This window comes from Periophthalmus magnuspinnatus, chromosome 20 (genome assembly GCF_009829125.3).
Source record: "Periophthalmus magnuspinnatus isolate fPerMag1 chromosome 20, fPerMag1.2.pri, whole genome shotgun sequence".
Classification (NCBI taxonomy): Eukaryota; Metazoa; Chordata; class Actinopteri; order Gobiiformes; family Gobiidae; genus Periophthalmus; species Periophthalmus magnuspinnatus.
In genome coordinates this window covers 13,995,587-14,018,558 of record NC_047145.1, presented here as the reverse complement: position 1 = coordinate 14,018,558, position 22,972 = coordinate 13,995,587, and the positions used below count along the sequence as shown (strand labels likewise).

General features: G+C 40.2%; 3 protein-coding genes and 1 pseudogene across 5 annotated transcripts in view; 1 reads left to right on the top strand and 3 right to left on the bottom strand.

The window, feature by feature from the left end:
* The window catches only part of LOC117388088 (collectin-12-like), a 28,090-nt gene extending 19,251 nt beyond the window's left edge, over positions 1-8,839 (bottom strand). Inside the window, exons 1-2 of the mRNA XM_033985554.2 lie at positions 8,600-8,839; positions 7,695-7,745 (exon numbers count right to left, since the gene is read on the bottom strand). Coding sequence (XP_033841445.1) covers positions 7,695-7,745; positions 8,600-8,606 — 58 coding nt within the window. The 5' untranslated portion in view covers positions 8,607-8,839. The remainder of the gene's footprint in view (positions 1-7,694; positions 7,746-8,599) is intronic.
* A 2,281-nt stretch (positions 8,840-11,120) lies between these two features.
* tyms (thymidylate synthetase) lies at positions 11,121-14,731 on the top strand. The gene is made up of 7 exons (XM_033986112.2): positions 11,121-11,395; positions 13,576-13,649; positions 13,726-13,900; positions 13,989-14,090; positions 14,181-14,356; positions 14,438-14,509; positions 14,594-14,731. Exons 1-7 carry the CDS (start codon positions 11,167-11,169, stop codon positions 14,729-14,731), a joined length of 966 nt encoding a protein of 321 aa, XP_033842003.1. The 5' UTR covers positions 11,121-11,166.
* Positions 14,732-15,321: 590 nt separating this feature from the next.
* On the bottom strand, positions 15,322-19,205 carry LOC117388709 (mitochondrial enolase superfamily member 1-like; annotated as a pseudogene).
* Positions 18,907-22,972, bottom strand: part of LOC117388279 (tyrosine-protein kinase yes-like) — a 28,665-nt gene continuing 24,599 nt past the window's right edge. For all 3 annotated transcript variants that reach the window (XM_055230069.1, XM_055230068.1, XM_033985792.2), the window contains 2 exons: positions 22,490-22,621; positions 18,907-20,075 (listed from right to left, as the gene is read on the bottom strand). In XM_055230069.1, coding sequence (XP_055086044.1) covers positions 19,867-20,075; positions 22,490-22,621 — 341 coding nt within the window. In that variant the 3' untranslated portion in view covers positions 18,907-19,866. The remainder of the gene's footprint in view (positions 20,076-22,489; positions 22,622-22,972) is intronic.

The following is a 22,972-nucleotide window of genomic DNA, read 5'->3' as shown; positions in this document are numbered from 1 at the left end:
GTTAGATTTGTGCCTATTCTGAATTGGGGATGGTTCTCTTCACTGTCATGGCTCATGGGCAGGCAGTGGATCTGGAGCCCAATGATCACATTTATATCCTCCACTCAAGAAGGTGAAATCGGGTATGTGGGATTATTATGTATTTGAAAAACAAGACCAAAAAGAAAAAAGATACGGCTCCGAGGGCAAACACGATGAACTTACATGCACATTTATAAGACAAACATCCTGCATTGTTTGACAAACTGAAGCCGAAAATATCCATTGTAAGTAACATGCCATTTGAAATAAACTACTGAATGTAGTTTGTGTTAGTTTGGATTTGTATGAATCCGTGTTTGTGTCGACTTTGTTATTGCTAGCTTAGCGCTAGCTGAACAGTATTTTGCACAGCTGATTGCACAGCTTGCTAGCAGTGGCACATGGTTTTACAACAATCATTAATTAATCTGAATACCTATAACCTCCTAGGACCTGGCATCCACATATGTGCACAACACATTTTGGGTTGTCTAGGCCACAATAAAAAAAAATTCTCTACAAGGTCCTGGTGTCCACATATGAGGACATTATACTCCCTTGGTTTAATAATTATCGTGATAATATTGTTAATCGTGATTATTTTGGTCACAGTAATCAAGAGTCAAAATTTTTATATCACCCCATGCCTAGTAGCCACAGCTGCCTACGGGAATATTGTGGCTGCCAAATGGGGGGTCACTCTGACTATCATCAACAATGAAACCATCACAGTAATTCAGGCAATGAGTTAGTGTGATGGTGAGTGAAGTATTTTGCTCAGGGCCATGACAACCGTAGTATGTTGGTGCTAGGACTGAACCGGCAACTCACTGGTACTATGTAAATCATTTTTGTGCTAATGCAACAGTTGTGCATTACCTGTAACTATTGTATCTATTGTATGGTGAAGTCATTTTTTATGGATAAAATTTGGACTTGTACATGTAGGTCACTTGAAAGCCACCGACTTATTGCACTGAAGAGTGGAAAATGGGCTTTGATGCTTTTCTTCTTGGTTACAGAAATCCTTGCAGACTAATGCTCACTATTACATGTGTTTTTTTCTGGGTTTCCTCAAATAAAAAGATGTCTGCTTTTCACATTCAGCAGTACAAGTCATGTTACTACTTTCTAATGAAGGTGCAGCAAAGACACAGAGGAGAGGGTGGGGGCTGAATAAGAACTTGTACAGCTTTCCAAAATGTGAGGTTATAAATAACCCTATGACTATGACTACAGTCCAACTCTAAAGGTTTATGCAAGATTTTCAGCACCAATTCTTGTTAGGTTGTCCATAAACGGTAACAAATCTACTCAAATTCCATCTCCTCTACGAAAGTCTCTCTCCAGTTTGCTACACATAAAAACTATATTATTCCTATGACAACCCATATTTACAGAAGATGTGAGTTTCAACACAAGTACGGATGACACAAAGCTGAAAGCAAGGTTTTCATTTACACATCATTTGAAGTCAGAGATCCTGGCATGTGACACTATGAGAAACAAGCCCCTATGAAAAACTACCAGAACTAATGATTCTTTACTAAGATAAATAGTGGCACAAAGGTACAGTTGATTTGAATGTAAACACTACCAGATGGATGTTATACAACTCCCTCCTTTTCCAATGCAATTTCTGGCTTCATATTTTTCCCTTACACCTTCTCCCACTTCCTACCCACACTCCCCTCTTGTCTCCTGAGATAGCACAGCCTTTTGCCTCCCATCATTCACCCCATGTTTTAGTTTTATCTGTCTCCTGTCTGTCTGTTTGTGCAAGATTGTTCCTGTCCAGATAAGATCCATTCCTAACAGTGTGCATGTAAAACATATGCTTTTTAACAGTGGAAATGCTTTCAAACAGCCACCAGGACCACGCATAAATAGCCCTAAATCAGGGTAAATTCATCTTAAAATCAAGTTTAAGCTCTGGCTTCACTTGAACTAAATGGGGACTATTTCAGAGAAGAATTAATCAAAAACTTTCTTGAACTGCAGAGGACCTTGAGTAAAAAGCATGTGTTTTGCTTTTTTTTTGCCATTATGAAATGAAGTTAAAAAAAATAAACTGACAGAAATCTGTGTTTTTCTAGCACACTGTACACAACTACCCACTCAGACTGACAAGCACCGTTAGTTATGAATACATGGCACCCTGTTTCTGCTGTTTCTGTATATGTATACTAGTTTGACAAATACTACACTCTACTACTTTTTTTTTTTAATAAAACGATAATTTGAAACATGTATAACTGGACTCACTGTTTTCCTACTCACATGAATTCCTCCCCTACTGTCAAACACATTTTTGTGGGTTATTTAGTCTCCCTGCATGGGCAAGAAAGAGAATTACGGCTTGAAGCAAAATTACAGAAGATGACATTGGTTAAAATGATAACAGATGGAAGAAAATATCAATTTATAATTCAAACTCCTCCTTTTAACCTTTTGCAATTGTCCATAAAACTGTCAAAAAGCATAAAACATATGGTACACTTCTCTTGTGTGTAAAAAAAACCCCAAAAAAAACTGTTGATCAAAGCTAGCTGTAAATGACTGATACATTTTATGACAGAGAGCAATAAGTGGATGTAGAGAGTGCTGACTTTGGAGTTGACGGTGCTTGGTGAAAGAGAAGAGAAAAGTCAATGTGCTACAGCTGGGTGCTTCTATAAAGCAGGTGACGTCCTAAGTGCTTTCCCATCTTTGCTCTGCTGCTAACAACAGGTGTGTGACCCACTACAAAGGCCTCAATATCCATACACTTCTTTACACTTCTACACTTATTTCAACTTCAGAACTTTCAGAACTTTAACATTATATAGGGTTTAAACAGATGTAGAGCCCCGGTATTTATAAATTGTGTCAGTTCCCAACACATATAGAAAATGGCCTCAAAAATAGCAGTGACGGTAAACCTATTAATGCTAAAACAGATGGAGATAAGATAAGAAAATATCATAGCACAATGGTTGTTTTGGAAATGCTAAAAGATGCTGCAAAAATGTGGGTTAAAAATGAAAGTGGGATAGTAAAATAAAGTTGAATTCATGGTTGAGGTATAAAAAAGTAAAAATCTTTTTTTTTCACTCTAAAGCAAGTTGTTAACATGTGCTCTTAATGATTCTGGGATACTTAGGTAACTTGTTTATTTCAAAAAATGCTTTGTAACATATAATAAGAGTTAAGTTGAATGAAAGATCTGTCAAGTCAACTGACCACATACAAATTTGCTTTCTAAAAATGTCAAAAGTGCTAGTGAACCATTCTAACTGATCTCTGGTGACCGTGTACAAAGCACCCCTGTCTATCGCTGAACGGCCCATGTTCTTCGTGTTGTTCTACTGTAATGAGGATGGATGGAGTGCGAGCTGATGTGTCATTACACTTGGAGGTGCTGCTGAAGCTCTTTCACAAAGCTCTAGACCGAACCGAGCCAGGCCATTCTGCTGACACAGCTGGCTCCACACGCTCTGATCCAGGAATGTTATGGGCCAAGATGGAGAAAGCAAAACAAGTGCAGGAAATACATTAGTGCACTCTGGTTCCTCCAAGCCACAAGTCTCTCATGTGGGAACTGGATGGCCAGACACAAGGAATTGTCCCAGGACTGGTCCCCGGACTGGTACTGTGACAACTCACTGAATGCTGCAATCAGGACATATTATTTCATGCCTGGCTCTGACCTGGAATAAATGTGACAGGCTTACATTTCAAAGGACTCCAATGCCTCAAATACATCTTCCGCGCAAAGAACTGGACTGAAACTTGTCACATGCAAACTTATCAATTGTAATCTTTTATTCAGTGAACTTACTACTGAAAAATAAAGGACCTTAGACACTGTTACAATTGTCAAAACATACTTTTTAACTTCTCTGCACATACTCACATTATTATGCATGTCTCAGAGGTGCATTGACTATAAGCCTGTACAAGTGTTTAATGGTACTGTAAACAACAAAGTTTCAAATGTGTAGCACTTCAGGTAATACACAAACAAATCCAGAACACAAAAACAATTATTTGTGTGAAAACCTTATTGCCAATCCCTCAGCATTTTTCCGAGTGATCCAGCTTCTCACAATCACTGTTCTCTAGCATTTACTCTTTATGCCAATGATATGTTTAAATGTACAAATAAAGACCATTTGCTAAACATTTGGACAACCATTACCAAATGCTTGTGCCTTACGAATCTGTGCTATTTTATGAATGCAAAAAACTGTGAGACAGAAAAACAACATTTCCACAAATATGTGCCTATATACGTTTGTTTTAACTGTGTTTCAGTTGCCTCAGAACACACTGGGCTCAATGAAAAAACTATTTCAGCACTTTGAGTTCACATTATTTAAGGACTTTAGTTTCTAAAGAAATTAAACCAATACAGAATGTATAATACTTTGTAGTTTACTTAACCTCAGCTTTAACCTGTTTTGACATAGTGATAAAAGCATGTCAAAGAGCTGGGCCAAACCAAAGGTGGATTTATTTTGAATGGGACGGCCTTCTTATTTCAACCCCTTCAGAAAAATAAATATATTTGAACCTTGAACACTGTGGAAGTCATTTCGGCCTGGTTTCAACTTGGAGAGGACAGAGATGGGATTACCATATGAACTCAGTCCACACATGCAGGTACCAGGACAAAAGCATAGACTAGGACAGAATATATAATATGTGTTTGTTATTGTACAAACAAATCAACTCAATACTGTATAATTCTCTGATACAAATGGAATAAACAAAGACAATTACCTTTTTTCTTTGCAGCATTTATCTTCTACAAATAAACAGTACACAACACCCCTGCATTGTGCTATAGTATCACGCCTTAGATGGAAAGAATTTTGAAAGTGTAATGAATCTTTACCAATTTAGTTCCAATTAGTCCACTCCACTTGATAGCTGTGTTTTATCCCATTTTGACTTGCTTACAGCCGATCACAGTGTTCTTTTTTTTACAACTATTTCTGTGTTTGTTTAACCACTTTTGAGCTTAGTGGCTTAAAATCCGTAACTAATGTTCTAAAGTGTTCACAGATTTCTACATCACTCGGAACTAAACATCTGTCTCATGGGAGAACACAACAAATGAAAGCAAAACAGACTTGGAGGCAATAGTTGTTTTTTTTGCTCGAGTGAATACATTATAGAACTAATTGTGCAAAAATAAGTCTAGTGGTGATTTGCATGGTTAAAGAGCTGGCACTTTGTAAATGGTGTCCCAATATTAGTTATTTTTCTCCCATATGTCAAAAGTTCACCTGAGTAGAGTTAGAAGTACGCGCTACTTGGCTCTAGCTCTGTGTTTTATGAGCAGTTTTCGCACGTGCCTGCAGAGAAAGACAAACAGGATGGCCCCTGTCTGATGACCTGGATGAAAGAGATTGTTTCCTGACACAGTATGACTGCGGCTCTGAACAGTGCGATGGGCTGCCTCCACAAACCTGGGCCCAAAATATATGTACGGTAAACATAAGACTACACTTGGAATTTCTCTTGGAGTTGGAGATGTTGAAGTTTGATGCAGCAGTGCTATAAGTTCATAGAGAAACAACAAAACAGCAGAGTGGAACAACCTCATAAGCTTCTGGTAAATACAACAATCACTCTATAATGAACGCTGAATTTAGTATCTGACATTTAAAATCTTCATTGGTTTAACATAAGGTTAACTGATGTATGACTAAAAATTAAAGAAAAACTCCCGCACACTGTCTCACTCTTAATGCAATTTTATTCCAATTGCATTAAGAGTGAGACAGTGTGCGGGAGTTTTTCTTTAATTTTTAGACAAGTGCTTCACCTCCTACGCACCTGTCGCCCAGTCGGGTGTGCGGAGTTCACACAGAAACGATAACTGATGTATGACAACACAACCCCGATCGAGAGAGACACTTCACTGCACAAGATAAAAAACAGCCAAAATATTAGACGTTTATAGGTTTAGCAACTTGTTTTTAGACCAGCATTGACACAAATTATAGTCTCTCTGCTGCAGACTAGCTTGTGTATAATATTTTTAATTCTCTGTACTGTAAGGCTCCTTATAAGTAACTATTGTAACTACCACGTGATGATTGAAGAGGCAAATAACACATTTTATGATGTATCAAAAAATAATTGTCAAGTAAATGAGTTGTTGGTCATATATTTACAAAACAGAGATTATACCTATGTTTTAGCAATTACACAATGTTGCTAAAGAAATTACACAAGTCTGCTAAGATACTGCTACATCGAAGTACTCAGCTGCCTCTCATTCACCTCTATGAACAGGGCCCAACTGTGAGTGAGTGAGTCACATTGTAGCACCAGGCCAACTCCACAGTCCCAGATCAATATAGAGTAAAAGCGAACGGTGACGGAGCATGTGCTGCGTTTCCATGGAGAGCACTAATAATAATAATAATAATGAGGTGTTGGAGGGTGTGGAACTAGCTGATGCAATTTGGAGCTATTTTTAAATACCAACCAAATAGAATTTCTTTCCCAATGCTCCAAATTTAATTAAAGCAGACCTATTATGCAAAATCAACTTTTCAGATCTTTTTACCATGTTATAGTTGTTTTCCCTTCTCATATATTATTTTATTTTCAAGACGCCATATTACCGATCAACTCCTGTTTTCACCGCCACCAGTACATGCCCACTGCTCTGTACTTACGGTACTTCATTCTCCAATTTTATTTTCTTAATTGGTGATATGTGTTGTGATTTTGGTACAAATGAAAAAAAAACAAAAACAGTACTGTGCAGCTATCCATCAGAGGGGCTGACAGCTGCACAGCTCTTTAATGTGATGATGTTTAGAACGACGTCAGCTCCCACTGGACACTGCAGTTTTATAAGGCGGACATCAGCGGACTTGTTTCTCTTATTAAGTCATTTTAGATGCACAATATGTCTTCTTTAACAATACTGTTCTGTTAATCTCATCTAAGGTTGTCAGTGCAAAGGACACTTTCATGTAATCTGAGTCAAATATACACATTTAAACCGTATGCTCTTCCTCATGTTGCTTTCTCAAGGCTATTTATTATTATTTAACTCCATGTGTAAAAGATCTGTGAGTTGTTCTATCACATTGGTGGTGGTGGTGGGCACTTAAGTGTACTTAAAACATAGAGCAACACAATGATGGTTCCCAAAGAAAAAGCATTCCTGAAAGCTTGTTGGGATCTTCCATTTAGTAATTTTCCTTATTTTGTGGTTCTACTGTGGTACAAGTGGTAAGCCTACAAAAAAAAAAAAAAAAAAAAAAAAAAAAAAAAAAAAAAAAAAACCAAACATCTCATACCACACATGCAGTTCAAATACCAGTTCAAACTCCATACATTGAACTAAACAGCCATGCATCATCGGCTAAGGCAAACTATTCCTCCACCACAACAGATCTCCAAGATCTTGGGCCAGGCTAACCCGCATTTTTGAACCACTGGAGATGCTTTTGTGAATCAACATGTTTAACTAACACAATTCAAGAGGGGCAAAAAGAAGGTGGACCTCACAAAACGTTTAACTCAGCTTTGATCCTATCCACTTCAAATATTTGGAATTTAAACAATAAAAAATTGAGGAAACTGCAAAATGAGTTATAAAAAGTATAAATGGTGCTTTAATCATTTACTCTCCAGGAAAAGTCAAGAGTTTATTTACTTACCGAATCTCTTGTATCCAAAAGATTGAACTTCCTCCTCGTCTGCAAAGTCGTCTGTGTGACATAATCAGAAACATATGATAGAAATAGGCCATACACTGGGGGAAGGTTACACTAAGAAGTTGGTAGTACTCCAGATGACACTAGAATCAAAGGCTAAGGCCAGGCCAAGTGGTTATAGTGACCCATTCAGAGGAAGATATATTTTATACACTTCATGAAATATGCTGTACTTCTTAACATCAGAACATCCTTGGTTTTAGCTAAGTTTGTAACAGCAGCAGCACTAAAGGCCAAAGTGATTAGAAGACTAAACATTAGGTTAAGAGAATTAATTTTGTCACTTTGTATTGTTGATAACTTTGAGTCAAATTACCTTTATTTGCTCAGAACATAACATAGCAATTTATTACAGCAATTTGGCTACTAAGCATGGTGAGACATGAGAAATACATGTCCACTGCAGTGTTTGTGTGTGGAGAAAGGAGGACCACAGGCTGCAGTTTCTCTGGGCTGTTGACAGTAAACCCTAATTACACTCTACTACACTACACTACACTGAGGACTGGAGAGCAGAGAAGAGGGACATCACTGCTAATGGTGAACAGATGGGCGTAAACAGGGCAGTGTGGCCGGAGTGTGGTAGGTAAAAGCAGACGGGGGATAGGGAGAGATGATACAGGGAATAGAACTGCCCATGTCATTTACAAATTGAAAAAACAGTATTTAAAACTTATGCAGTAGACTCCCAGAAGTGGATCTGGCATTTGTGACCTGTATTTACATCACATTAAGACAGGTGTCTGCACATGCAACTAGGCTGATGGACACTGACAAATAATTCGGGCAATATAAGGCTTTTTGATAACTTTTAAATGGGCTTATTGCAAATCCAAGAATGCACATACCTTTCATGGCGTTTTATAACTTATAGGCAGTATGAGCGAAGATGTCCACAGTCACTTTCTGCACATCGCAGCATTTAGAGAAAGTTGTCAACTTATCCTGACCAAAAATCACGTGAACACTAAAAGTATGCCATCTTCTTTCTCGGTTTAGAATCCAGATCGCGTGTGTTCTCCCTGTGCTCGTGGCTCTGTGGAGTGCAGGAGGGATTTGCGATGTGCGTGAACTGTCCAGCGGTGATCAGCTCAAAGAGGGCTGCACAGCTGTATGAGTCTGTCAAGTAAACGTGGATGAACACGCACTTCCGGTGCAGCTGCAGGGGCAGAACCAACCTATAATGACACCACCACGGTTTCTCTTCGGGATTGTATATCCATAATGTGTGGGCACATGCATCTACAATCAATCACCAACATGGAGTCAAAAGGCCACGTGCAGCAAATCAAACCATTTCGTTTTGTGTGCCAAATGTGAAGTCAGTTAGCTCACACTGGACAGACGCGCGGCCATGTCTCCATTGTGCCTGGTGAACGACTTTACAGTGTAAACTAAAACTGTGTTTCCGCTCCAGCGTCTCCAGCTTGACAGAACCAGCACCAGCTCTCTTGTTGGTTTGCCCAGGCAGTTATATCAGTCTGCCCATTTGAGAGTGAAACCAGGTTCCCACTGTCCCACTATCTGAAGATAAGTAGCCTAGTTGATAATATTGTCTTTTTTTTATTCTTTATTTGTCAGGGACCATGTACAAATTCATTAATCTAACAAAAGAAGAGATGATTTGTACCAGTGCATAGTTGCTTTCTAGGCCTACACCTTAAACATAGAACAAATTCAACCTTAAGTGCTTTGGCCTACCTGAGAGTAAGATGTCCCGCAGGCTCATTCAGAGGCTCCTGTCTCCTGTTCATGGTCATCAGCTGTCTGCTCAGATTAAATCTTCACCATCTGTCCCGCTGTTGTTTGTAAAATAGTAACATCAGCCAAATAACATCTTAGTTGTACTATATGGAGTTGTATATCATCATCATATATTTAGGGTGACGGGCTGCATCTTTCTCTTCGACATTAAAAGTGACTTAACACCACCTAGTGGTGAAAAATAAAATTGTATATAGGTGACAGCAGCCTATGAAGATTTAGTGTTTGAATTAAAAGTGCACAATGAAAGTACACAAAGCATTAACCTGTACAGTCTCGTATCTCTCTGAATTAGAGAGACGTCGAACAGCATATCCACTATACTATTTGATTACATTTATTTCTATATCTATTAACCACAACATCCAGTGCTGCAGTCTGTTGCCATATGCATGGTCAAGAGTTTAGGCTGGTGATCTGGTGGTCTGCATTGTGCAAATACGGAATTGCTGTGTTTCAAATTACATCACATCATTATATAATATAGAACAACAATTTTTAATACAGATGAGGGGCAGCTAAAATAAATACTGCTAAAATGCCGATTTCTGTTCTATTGATATTGTTATAGTGATCATTATAGTGATATCAGCGCACTATAGAATATGAAAACCACCAAATTATTAAGGTACAATTGTCCCAAAAAGTTTGGATGTGTAAATGTTGATTTGTCCACTGGTATTTTTTATTTTATCAATTTTTTATCAGTGTAAAAATCAACATTTACACATTGAAACTTTTTTGGAACAAGTGTACCTTCATACCAGTTTTTAACGTGCGCTGAGTCTAACGCGCTCTTTTTTTTTATTTTCCCGCGTGAGCGTATGACGTCATGTAGAGGGGCGGGGACTGTCCCGGGAGAGAGCGAAAGGTAAAAATATGAAAACAAGCGCAAAATCTGTGGCAGAGCCACGGATCTATTACAATAACTTTAATACAATAATTTACCAGAGTAGCAAATGTCCTCAATGTTCACTACCCAGGCTGTATAGTCTGACCTCAGCGTTATGAACTGAAATCATGACCATAACCTACACATCCATTAATGTGTTTCTACTGTTTTTACTGTGGAATACAACCAAGCCTAAATGTGTCTCATGAGACCTGAGATATTAGTTATGCCATGTTAGATATTTCCATTTTCTCCTTTCTAACTGCAGTATTATGGCCATTTTTTATGATTTTGTGGCTTTGTATAGTGCAAAGTGGCCTACCCTTTTTATAACTATTTACACTATCTGCTGTGCTTGTTGTTGTCTCTATAAATGTGCGTTTGTTTTGTAAACCAATGGCAGCTGGATGTGGGCGGGATTAAGGCCAGCCAGTGTAGCAAGTTTGAAGAATTAAGAGTTTAAGTGTAAAGCTTTTTTTTTTATCAGATGTTGCAAAATAATTGGCTTGACAGTCAGAGACGTCTTTGGAGCAGCATGGCTCTTCTGGGTAATTCCAAAACAAAACAAACAACAACAAAAAAGAATGAAAAAGACGAACACAGCCAATCAGAGCTCTACTGCTTCTTATTGGCTGTTGGGGGAGGTTGGGTTTTTTTTTTTCAAATTTAACCGGGAGAGTCTTTCAGAGACTTTTCAGATCGTTTGTTAGGTCTGTTTGTTAGTCTGTTTAGTACGTTACAGAAATATTATCAAGAAACATGCCCGCGAATTCTGAAATCCACTCGGAGCAGCCGGTGCAGGGAGAGTTAAAACAAGCGGAAAAGACTCAAGCGTCAGAAACAAAGAGCAGTTTTGGAATGTTTTGTGATGAACGGGGTTACCTGGATCTCATCCGATACATCCTGGAGCACAACCGCAGAAAGGACGATAGGACGGGCACAGGGGTGATCTCCATGTTCGGGGTACAGGCGAGATACAGCCTTAGAGGTGAGTGTTGAAATGTGTTGTTAAGTTATCATTATGCTTACCTCCATGAGAAGAAAGATAAAAGTTATTAATTGAGCAGGCTAATAAGGCATGCAGAATCTGTGTTTCTTGAGAAAAATTCTGCACCCCATCCATAATCACTTTCCCGCGCTTCTGCAGTTATGACTGTACACGGATCTGTGTTGTGTCTTATAATGTAAGACACCAACAGAGGTCAGTGTAAGACATCTATCACTGTGAAAAGGCAAGGCAAGTTTATTTGTACAGGACAATTCGTACACAAGGTAATTCAAAGTGCTTTACAGAATAAGAAATACATTAAAATCACAAGTCAAAACATATATAATCACAAATAATCATCATAAAATTACCATTAAAACAGAAGAGTGCAGAATAAAAACCTTTCAGTCATATGCACAGCTAAATAGAACTGTTTTGAGCCTGGATTTAAACATTGTCAAGGTAGAGGCCTGTCTCACATCTTCAGGAAGACCGTTCCAGGTTTTAGCTGCATAAAACTGAAATGCTGATTCTCCATGTTTAGTCCTGACTCTGGGTACCAGCAGGAGGCCGCTCCCTGAAGTCCTCAGAGTGCAAGATAGTTCATATGGCACTAACATGTCAGAGATATACTTTGGACCTAGGCCATAGAGAGACATGTACACAAGCAGAGCTGCTTTTAAGTCTATTCTTTGAGCTACAGGAAGCCAGTGCAGAGACCCGAGCACAGGACTTATGTGCTCGTACTTCCTGGTTCTAGTCAGGACTCGTGCAGCAGCGTTCTGGATGTATTGCAGCTGTGTTAAGGCTCGTTTGGAGAGGCCAGTGAGCAGGCTGTTACATTAGTCTAACCTACTGGAGACAAATGCATGGATAAGTCTCTCTAAGTCTGACTTTGACAGTATACCTTTGATTTTTGCAATGTTTTTTAGATGGTAAAAAGCTGCAGATGTTATTGATTTGATGTGGCTGTTAAAGTTCAAGTCTGAGTCCATTATTACCCTTAGATTTCTTGCCTGATTTGAAAGTTTTAGAGAGAGAGAGAGACTGGAGGTGACTGCTAATACTTTCTCTGTTTCTGTGGGCCAAAGATGATGACTTCAGTCTTGTCTGAGTTTAGCTGAAGAAAGTTGTTTTGCATCCACACACTGATCTGTTGGATGCAGTAGCAGAGTGAATCCACTGGTCCATATTCACCTGCTGCCAGTGAGACAGATCTGAGTGTCATCTGCATAGTTGTGGTAAGACACATTATTGCTGCGTATTAACTGGCCTAACGGCAGCATGTAGAGATTGAACAACAGGAGTCCCAGGATTGACCCCTGGGGCACTCCACAGCTCAGTGACATTTTATCTGAGACACATTTTCCAATTTCAACAAAGAACTCCCTGTTTTCTAAATAGGACTTGAACCAGTTTAGTGCCGTACCAGAGATGCCCACCCAGTCCTCTAGTCTCTGTAGGAGCATCCCATGATCCACAGTGTCAAAGGCAGCACTCAGATCTAACAGGATCAAGACTGAGACTTTGCCTGCATCAGTGTTCAGGCGGATGTCATTTGTCACCTCGATAAGAGCAGTCTCAGTGCTGTGATGGGGTCTAAAACCTGATTGGAAAACATCAAAGGAGTTGTTAATTTGAAGGAAGTTAATAAGCTGTTGGTAAGCAACTTTTTCAAGAACTTTGCCTATAAACGGCAGTTTTGAGATTGGTTGGTAATTGTTCAATATTAGGAATAGGAATGTTCCAGATTGAAGTGACATGTTGACCATGGTGGTGACAGCAAACTGTTGAGCACAGACTTTAGAAGTTTAGTGGGTAACACGTCGAGGCAGCATGTAGATGAACTCAGACTGGTGACGATCTCTTGGACAGTTTTGACAGTTACAGGTGCAAAGTGAGTCAGCTCTAAGTGTCTAGGTAGGTGCTGGGTTCTTATTTGCGTCGTGGAATTGATGGCAGTTTTAATGCCCTGAACCTTGTCATTAAAGAACACTGCAAACTCATTGCACTTAGATGTGGAAATTAGTTGTAATGGCAGAGGAGCTGGGGGTTTGTTAATCTGTTTACTGTTGCAAACAGGACACGAGAGTTGTTACTGCAACTTCCAATAATGTCAGAAAAATACCTTTGCCTTGATTTACATAAAAAATAAAAATGAACTGTGTATCTTTTCACAGATCAGTTTCCACTTTTAACCACCAAGAAAGTGTTTTGGAAAGGCATCCTTGAGGAACTGCTTTGGTTTATTAAAGTGAGTGACATTTCTTGTATTGCTGTTTTTCTTAAATAAATTTTATTCTTTAATAACTAATTGATAAACACTGCAGGGATCAACCAATTCCAAAGAGCTCTCTGCAAAAGGGGTGAAGATTTGGGATGCCAATGGGTCTCGTGAATTCCTGGACAACAATGGATTTACTAATCGAGAGGAGGGAGACCTTGGGCCTGTCTATGGCTTTCAGTGGAGACACTTTGGGGCAGAGTACACAAATATGCATGCAGGTATGCTATCCACCCACATTTCTTCTGCATTCCTTTGTGTCAAATGTACCTTCCTTTGTAATTTACACATTTTGGTCCTTTTTGACAGATTACACAGGACAAGGTGTAGACCAGCTACAGAAAGTAATTGACACTATTAAAACAAATCCCAAAGACAGAAGGATCATTATGTGTGCCTGGAACCCTAAAGGTACAACCCAACAAACGGCATCATTAACTCATTCATTAGTCCAATATTGCTTTACTCATTATTACTATATTATTTTAATTTATTTTTCAGATTTGCCGCACATGGCTCTGCCCCCATGCCATGCTCTTTGTCAGTTCTATGTGTGTGATGGTGAGCTGTCCTGCCAGCTTTATCAGCGCTCTGGTGACATGGGGCTGGGAGTACCTTTCAATATTGCCAGTTATGCGCTTCTAACGTACATGATCGCCCACATCACAGGACTAAAGGTAAGGTTTACATTGTTTGTTTCTGCATAGAATTAAAAGCAGTAAGTATAATGTATTCTCTTCATATTTATTCCTTTTCAGCCTGGGGATTTTGTCCACACCTTGGGTGACGCTCACATCTACATCAATCACATAGAGCCTCTTAAAATACAGGTGGGTTATTTGGAAAGAATTATTCATATTAGCAGCTTCAGTGTTGGCATTAACAACTACACTATATACATATACACATTGCAGCTTGAGAGAGAAATCCGCCCCTTTCCCAAACTCAAGATCCTTCGAAAGGTGGAGAGTATAGATGACTTCCGCGCAGAAGACTTTGAAATCTGTGACTACAACCCTCATCCTGTCATCAAAATGAAAATGGCTGTTTAAAATCTTTAAGTAAATATAGATTGTAAATAAAGACTGAACTTTTAAGATATTTTGGCTTCCACACTTGTCCATCTGGGTATTGGTGTTTCAGAACAGAGGACTGACTCCACTATCTCACTAGAATATCCAGGACTCTGAAAACGACAATAGAAATACCAACATTGTGTTCATTTAAAATTATAACAGTCTATGTTACCTTTGGGGGTAGGTAGTGTGCATTTTCAATTTTATATAATATATTACATGTTGCTGAGGTCTGCAGATATGCAGACTTGGTAAAAAAAAGATCAGGTGCTGGACAACTTCACACAAGCCTACTCCAGCATGTGGACAAACAGGCACTGAGGAATCGCATTAACAGTTTTGCAAGCTGGTTTTCAACTTACTTTTTACATTTTAGGTACTGTACCTTTTTTAAATTTGTGTGCCATCAGTATCACACTGAGGTTCTCATTCACGCTGCCCAGTCGACAGCTGTCCATTTGGACAAACTGTAAAGCTAAAGCCTGGAGGAACATTACTCTGTTGTGACACTGAAGAGAATTTGACGTGTCACTGAAATGTAAAGTTTAGGCATAATGTACACAGCCTTAAATCTGACCTCCCCCTGTAGCAACTCCAATTCCCAGTGGAGCTAAAGCCTAACAAAACAGATTGGAGAACAGTGTGCAACCACATGAGACTATCCCAGACAGTTGTTTCTGTGTCATTGTGCAATATCAAGGTGGCAGAAAGGACTAACATTGTAAACTAAAACATGTTCCTGACTCACAGGAACAATAGCATATTTCACAATAGCATATTTTGAAGTGTAATATATTGCTAAAGTAAATATAGACGATAAACTATAATACTGAAACAAATTTATTCCACTGACACAATAACCTAAGACTAGATTTAAACCACAGAAACTATTCTAAATCTACAATATTGTTAAAAACCATATGCTACACTAAATAAATGTCAGAATTAAACACTTTAGTACTTTAGCTTGCATTTGTAATCCAATCCAATCCACTTTATTTATATAGCACATTTCATAAACAAATTGTTTCCAAAGTGCTGCACAGAGATAAAGTGACATAAAAAATAAAATAATAAATAAAATCAATAAAACACATTAAAAAAAAACAAACAAAAAAACACAGTCATAGAAGTTATTACCGGTAATTCAAGCTTTCACAGCTCAGATCTTATTATATTGCCAGAAATAATAATTATTCTCCAGCAGTGCAAAGAAAATGTGCTTACGATAAATACTGACCCCAAAAAATATTGTTCCAGCTTTCATATATTGAACGTAAGTCATTTTATCATGACAGACCTGCTGAGTCATGGTTCAAAATCAGGTACAGGACCTTTAAGTATTAATAGCAATTGCATGTCTCATCTCTGGTTGGCATTTCATCTGCACAAAAATGTTGACAATAAAAATATACAGAAATTTGTAGAGGGTGTAAATTAGTAGTTGGTTACATTTGCTTAAGTAACTCTGAAGACATTTCATCCTACAGTAATACACTGTACACTGCACTTGATTACTTGTACTTCAGTCATCAAAGTCCTACTTGAGTAAGAGTTTAGTCTATTTTTAGGAAAATACCCTAATGTTTGTACATATTTTTGTCTTGTCTGACCAACTGTACACACAATAGTAATTACCCAGTACGTAAGCAGAATTTTCACTGATTCTTTTATTCTTATTGTTGGCCTCTGACATCTTACCAGTGTGTTTTCTGGTCCAGTCATCTCCCTTATGAGATGGCAGTGGCGTTGATCATCCTCTAGATTTGCCCCAACCTCCACTTTAAACTTGGTCCAGCTACTCTGAAGAGCATCTGTGCACAGCTTAATGCCACATCTGTGATTAAATGAACAGTAAGATGTTTGTGTGTTATAGATTATAGATTATAGATACATTATTAATACCTGTTTGAGATTTTTGCCAGGGTATCCTTGCCAGGCACATGATGTGGTGTATGCAAGATAGTCCTCTTTTAGCATCTTCTCTGGAAGGGAACACAGTGAAGTACACACAGGTAATGAATATGATAAGTATGTTTTAATAGAGTGGCCATGGAGCACAAGAGCCCATTCTGCAGGGTGAAGAGGCTGTTAAATTCTGCAAATCGTCTCTTAGACTATTCACCTCTCTGCCGTTTGCCCTCTTGTGCTTTCATCAGGATGTCTGAATGAGGTAAGCAAAAAGGCTTTAAGGAGAGAGCACTTCTTTCAACTAACGTCAGTGAGTTACAAATCAGCCTCACCCAAAGCCTCCTCCTCTGTCAGCGCATCAGTGATGTATCTGAAGTCGATGCATGACACAATCTGGCTCCTGAATGAACAAAAAGAATGTGATTTTCTCCTTCAAATACACATTCAGCTCACATACAGCAAATCTCTGTGACTCACCATGTCAACTGGTAGCTTCCACAGAGGCTATAAGGACAAATAGGTGTGTAGTGTTGTCATGGACATGTTTAGTCTGTATGTGTGTATATTGTTGAAATGTTGTCATACCTTTGCTTCAGCTCGTGTCACAAGTCCCACACGTCCCACACAGCATTCAAGACAGCAGCTGTAGCCAGATGAATTGTTTACCCCTTTCTCTGGACCCAACATTTGCATTAGGATTTAGGCTACTACATAAAAAGTAGCATGTATATGTCATGATCTCTGCATTTTCTGTATCCCTGTGTGCTCTCCCCTCCCCTACCTGTCTGAATCCGGAGCTGGGCGGAGTTCCTATCTCCTCCCATGCGCACCTGGAGCGCATCAGGACAATTACCACCACCTGCTGCCAAGTATATGAGGGCTCGGCAGAAGACACTCGGTGCCAGATCGTCCACGTGTCAAACGTGAATGGTCCAGCTCAGTTTTGTATTTTGTTGCCTGCCTGCTCGTCTCTTATTGGATTTTGCGACTTCCCAGATTCCTGCCCTCTTGCTCGTTCCTGCTCCTGACCCTGTGCTCCAGCTCCGGTGTAGTCCACCCCTTGTCTTCGCCTCCTGTCCTGTCTTGTTCTCCGGCTTCCTTCCCGCCTCCGGCCCTGGCTCCCGCTCTCTGGATTACCCTTGCTCGGTCCTCCCTGGTCTCGTTCCCGGTCCTGCCTTGCTCCGGCCCTGGCTGTCTCCGTGCCCGCTCTGGACTATCCCTGCTCGGCTTGCCCTGGTCCCGTTCCCGATCCTGTCCCTGTTCCGGTCCTGGCTTTCCCTGCTCCTGCTCTACACTACGCCCGCCTGGTTTGCCTCCTGCTCCCCGCTCCTTGTGTGTTTAATGAACTATTGACTATTGTTTCTGCACGAACTGTAAATAAACACTGTAAATCTGCTACGAGTCTGCACTCCTTGGTCCACACCTGCCGTTACGACAGTATATATGAATAAAAATAGACAAATAATATATAGCCGTAAATTCAAACTAGCTGTCATTGCTCAGGAGGAGCCAAAATCCTCAAGACTTTCCAATGACCAGGTCTGACAGAGCTTTCACTGCACAAACCACTGCAGCGAGGACAGGTTTAGTCATTGGTTTAATAGTACCCGTTAGTACAGTACTAGTCTCAATTTGAGGCCATAGTACCACCAGTAGATGGCAGTAAGCTACAGAGTTTACTGTGATTAACATTGTCTACAAGATAAGACCATTTATTGTATAAAGTTTCAAAGCTGAATACAAACAAGGCTAGTCCAGCTCAACGAAACAGAAGTCTGAAGTCCTCCCAGTGCCTTTCCCCAAAGTGAATGTGAGGCCAAACCTTTTCACATTACAATCTGTATTAATAACAACATATGCAGCGGAGTAATCCGGATCACTGTGCTGCAAAGAGGGAAATATGTGGAGTTAATACGCTTATTAAGCGGTTATGTACAGTGCAAATGTTTATGACTCTAATATGACTTTTCTAATATGACAAGTCATATTAGAGTCTCCTACAAAGTAACTCAGGACTCACCATCGCATCTGAGCCATGCTGCTCCAAAGAAGTCTCTGACTGTCAAACCAATTATTTTGTTCAACACTTTCTTGATAAAAAGCTTTACGCTTACTTTATGCTTAATCTCTGCTTCGTCCAACTTGCTTCACGGGCTGGACTTAAACCCGCCCACCTCCAGCTGCCATTGGTTTAATAAACAAACGCACATTTAAAGAGACAGCAACAATCACAGCAGATAGTGTAAAATGAAGTTTTATTCTAAAAACGATTTATCCCCCACATGTTCCCATTCAATTGGAGTATAATATGTAATGCAGTTATAAAAAGGGTAGGCTACTTTGTAATATACAAAGCCACAAAATCAGTCATTCATCAAAAATGGCCATAATACTGCAGTTTAGAAAGGAGAAAATGGAAATATCTAACATGGCATAACTAACATCTAAGGTCCCATGAGACACATTTAGGCTTGCTTGTATTCCACAGTAAAAACACAGTAGAAACACATTAATTGATGTGTACATTATGGTTGGTCATGATTTCAGTTCATAAGGGTCATCAAGCTCTCCCCTTTGTCAGCACTTCAGCTGTCAGGCTGAGATCAGACTATACAGCCTGGGTGGTGAACAATAAGGACATTTGTTAGTCTGGTAAAATAATGATTATGTGATTATGATTATGGCCAGAGTGAAAATGTGTGATATGAAAGATGAAAATGAATGAAATGGAGTGATTAAATAACAGGGAAAAAGTTGGAATTCTAACAGAAAAATTGCACCTGTGTACAACATGTGAGGTTAGCCAACAAATAATTACCACTGAACTAAACTTTGGTGATATATAATTTTTGCCAATAATTTAACTTTTAATTTAATACATTTTTGATCTAATATATAAATTACTAATTATTATTGTAAGTAAGACATGATCACAGCTTATTTCACATACTGCACATCTTCCTCACAAAATGCCAGTAACATTCAAAACACATGTCCTGCTCAAGTACACAGTATAAGTATATGATTTGTGACGTATCATAAATAAAAAGAACATAGAACATGAAATACTGAGGACAATGGGCACAGGTGATACATCAGGTAGTGGTTGTTGACTCTATGCTATTTTCGGTCATATGTATTAGTGTTACAGTCGATATTTTTCCTCTTTGACACGGAGGTACAAGTTGAAAGGGAGCGGGTTACAAGTTCTCCCCGGGCTGGTATTGTGGCTCTGTGGCTGTGAAGTAGTCCTCCAAAAAGGACTGGATGTACTCAAAGGTAGGCCTCTCGTCTGCCTCTTTCTTCCAGCACAGCTTCATCATTTCGTGCAGAGACTCGGGACAGCCCTGGGGACACGGCATGCGGTAGCCCCTCTCCACCTGCTCCAGCACCTCCCGGTTCACCATACCTGAAGAACATATTTACAAGAGGGTTTAGGAATCAAACAGCCATGTATTAGGGTTGCACTGATTATAACACGTAAATACCCATTTCTAAGCTTCACAAAGAAAGTAAAGAACACATTGAAAGAACACATAATGAGGGAATGCTAATACAATATACAACAATTTTGCATAATAAAGTAGTATTGTGATCGGCCTCAAAGAGATTCTGGCAAACCGTCCAATGCCTCAGGAGGGGGAAGCAGTGCTTCACCAGCACTGTTTAAAGTGCGGGCGGAGATCTGCTGACCTCGACTGGGGATGTTGTTGGATGATGGAAGGAATACTTTGAGGATCTCCTCAATCCCACCGTCACGTCTTCCAAGGAGGAAGCAGAGACTGGGGACCCGGAGGTGGACTCGTACATCATCTTGGCTGACGTCACCAAAGTGGTTGGCAAGCTTCTTGGTGGCGAGGCTCTGAAGGTGGACGAGATCCTTGGTCTTTGGATGTTGTGGAGCTGTCTTGGCTGACACGTCTGTACAACATCGCGTGGCGGTCAGGGACAGTCTCTGTATGACTGGAGCAGAAGCTGTGTTCGCATTGCCACCAGTAAGTCAGACCTGTTCCCGGTGCATGTTGGACTCCGCCAGGGCTGCCCTCTGTCACCGGTTCTGTTCACTGTATTTATGGACAGAATTTCTAGGCGCAGCCAGAGGCCGGAGGGGGTCCGGTTCAGGAACCACAGGATCTCATCTCTGCCGGTTGCGGATGATGTTGTCCTGATGGCTTCATCAAGCCAGGACCTGCAGGAGGCACTGGGGCGGTTTGCAGCCACGTGTGAAGTGGCTGGGATGAGAATCAGCTCCTCCAAATCCAAGGCCATGGTTCTCGGCCAGAAAAAGGTGGCTTGCCTTCTCCGAGTGGGTGGAGAGTCCTTTCCTCAAGTGGAGGAGTTCAAGTATCTCGGGGTCTTGTTCACAAGTGAGGAAAGGATGGAGCGTGAGATTGACAGGCGGATCAGTGCATCATCTGCAGTGATGCGGTCGCTGTATTGGTCTGTTGTGGTGAAGAAGGAGTTGAGCCGAAAGGCAAAGCTCTCGATTTACGGGTCAATCTACGTTCCTACTCTCACCTATGTTCATGAGCTTTGGGTAATGGCCAAAAGAACAAGATCGTGGATACAAGCAGCTGAAATGGGTTTTCTTCACAGGGTGGCTGTGCATACCCTTAGAAATAGGGTGAGGAGCTTGGTCACAGGGGAGGAGCTCAGAGTAGAGCCATTGCTCCTACATGTTGAGAGGAGTCAGCTGAGGTGGCTTGGGCATCTGTTCGTGATACCTCCTAGACGCCTCCCCAAGGAGGTGTACCGGGCATGTCCCACCAGGAGGAGGCCCCGGCAAAGACCCAGGACACGCTGGAGGGACTGACTCTCGACTGGCCTGGGAATGCCTTGGGGTCCCACTGGAGGAGCTGGAGGATGCGTCTGGGGTGCGGGAAGTCTGGGTGTCCCTGCTTAGACTGCTGCCCGGATAAGCGGAAAAAAAATTGATGGATGGTATTTGGATCGATTCATACACATTTGTGAAATCCTGCAATGTCCCGCATTTGAGGTTTGGGTGCTCAGAAAATTTCAGTTTTCACTTATCCCTAAACCCGCCCACATCATTGTTTTTAGTAGCATTGTTTAGTTGCACTTTTGCATTTATTTTTGCTTTAAAATTACAACTCACAGAGGTAAAAAAAATGGCATAGCTGTAGAAAATTGTAAAAAAAAATAATTATTTTGCCGTTTTAAAATTAATATTTCAATTATAATGATCAAAATGTAAAATGAAGACCCACTTGTGTTATAGTGAAAATAAAAATAAGTGCCACATGTGCATTACACTATATGCCTTCTTTAAATAAAAGTCCATCAATATTCACTAACTAAGACAAGAGTAAGATTTCATGGACATTATTAAAAATGTCAGTGTTGTTCATGGCAACATTCTGTAACCCCTTAATTTAATATAGGTTGGAATAAAAGAGGATATTTAATTTAAGAAGAAAACACCAGTTTTAATTACAGCATCCCTAATGAGTGCATAGCAGATTTATTAGAAGTCAAAATATTTGTTGGTGCAGGCGAGCTCGAGGCACGGTATCAGTCTGGCAGATGGCAATAAACAACAGTGGTGCTCAATCTCCTGCTCGTCCCCCAACAGATGGTCCAATCTAATCTCCCATGTGCATGTGAGGGAGGGCTCCGTAGCGCCCCCTCCCCTGCATAGGCACCAACAACCAGTGCAAGCTATGTGGGACAGCTTTACTTCATCCTCATCCACATTAACAAGCATGCCAGCGGGGTGTCTAATGGTGGGCCAAGAACTGATAAGACCCGACATAAAGCTCCCTTGTGTTATGTTTTATTCAGCCCCAGTGCTTTGTCTCTTACCTGGGTAGGGCACTCTGCCTTTGGTGACGAGCTCGGTGAGTAAGATGCCGAAAGACCAGACGTCGGACTTAATAGTGAAGCGGCCATACAGGGCTGCCTCTGGAGCTGTCCATTTAATAGGGAACTTAGCCCCTGGAGAAAGAAACGGGGGGAAAGTTATATAAAGCTCCACCAGAGGGCATGTGTCTCATTGTGTCTGGGCTGGCAAGCAACAAGAATGACTCAAGAATCTATTTCAAGTAATATACAGTCAAGCAATTGCATCTCTATAAGAACTGGTATATCAAACAGAATTTAAAAAAACATGTTAAATGCGTACGCTTCAGTAACCATTGCCGTCTACAGTATATTTAACGTGAACAAATTTGACAAAAGTGCATACAACCTTCTAGGACGTTAATCTTTAACTTTTCACATTGCTTTTCTTTGACATTACCTGCAGCCACAAGCATTATTTGGCTTTTAACACATCAATGAAAATGT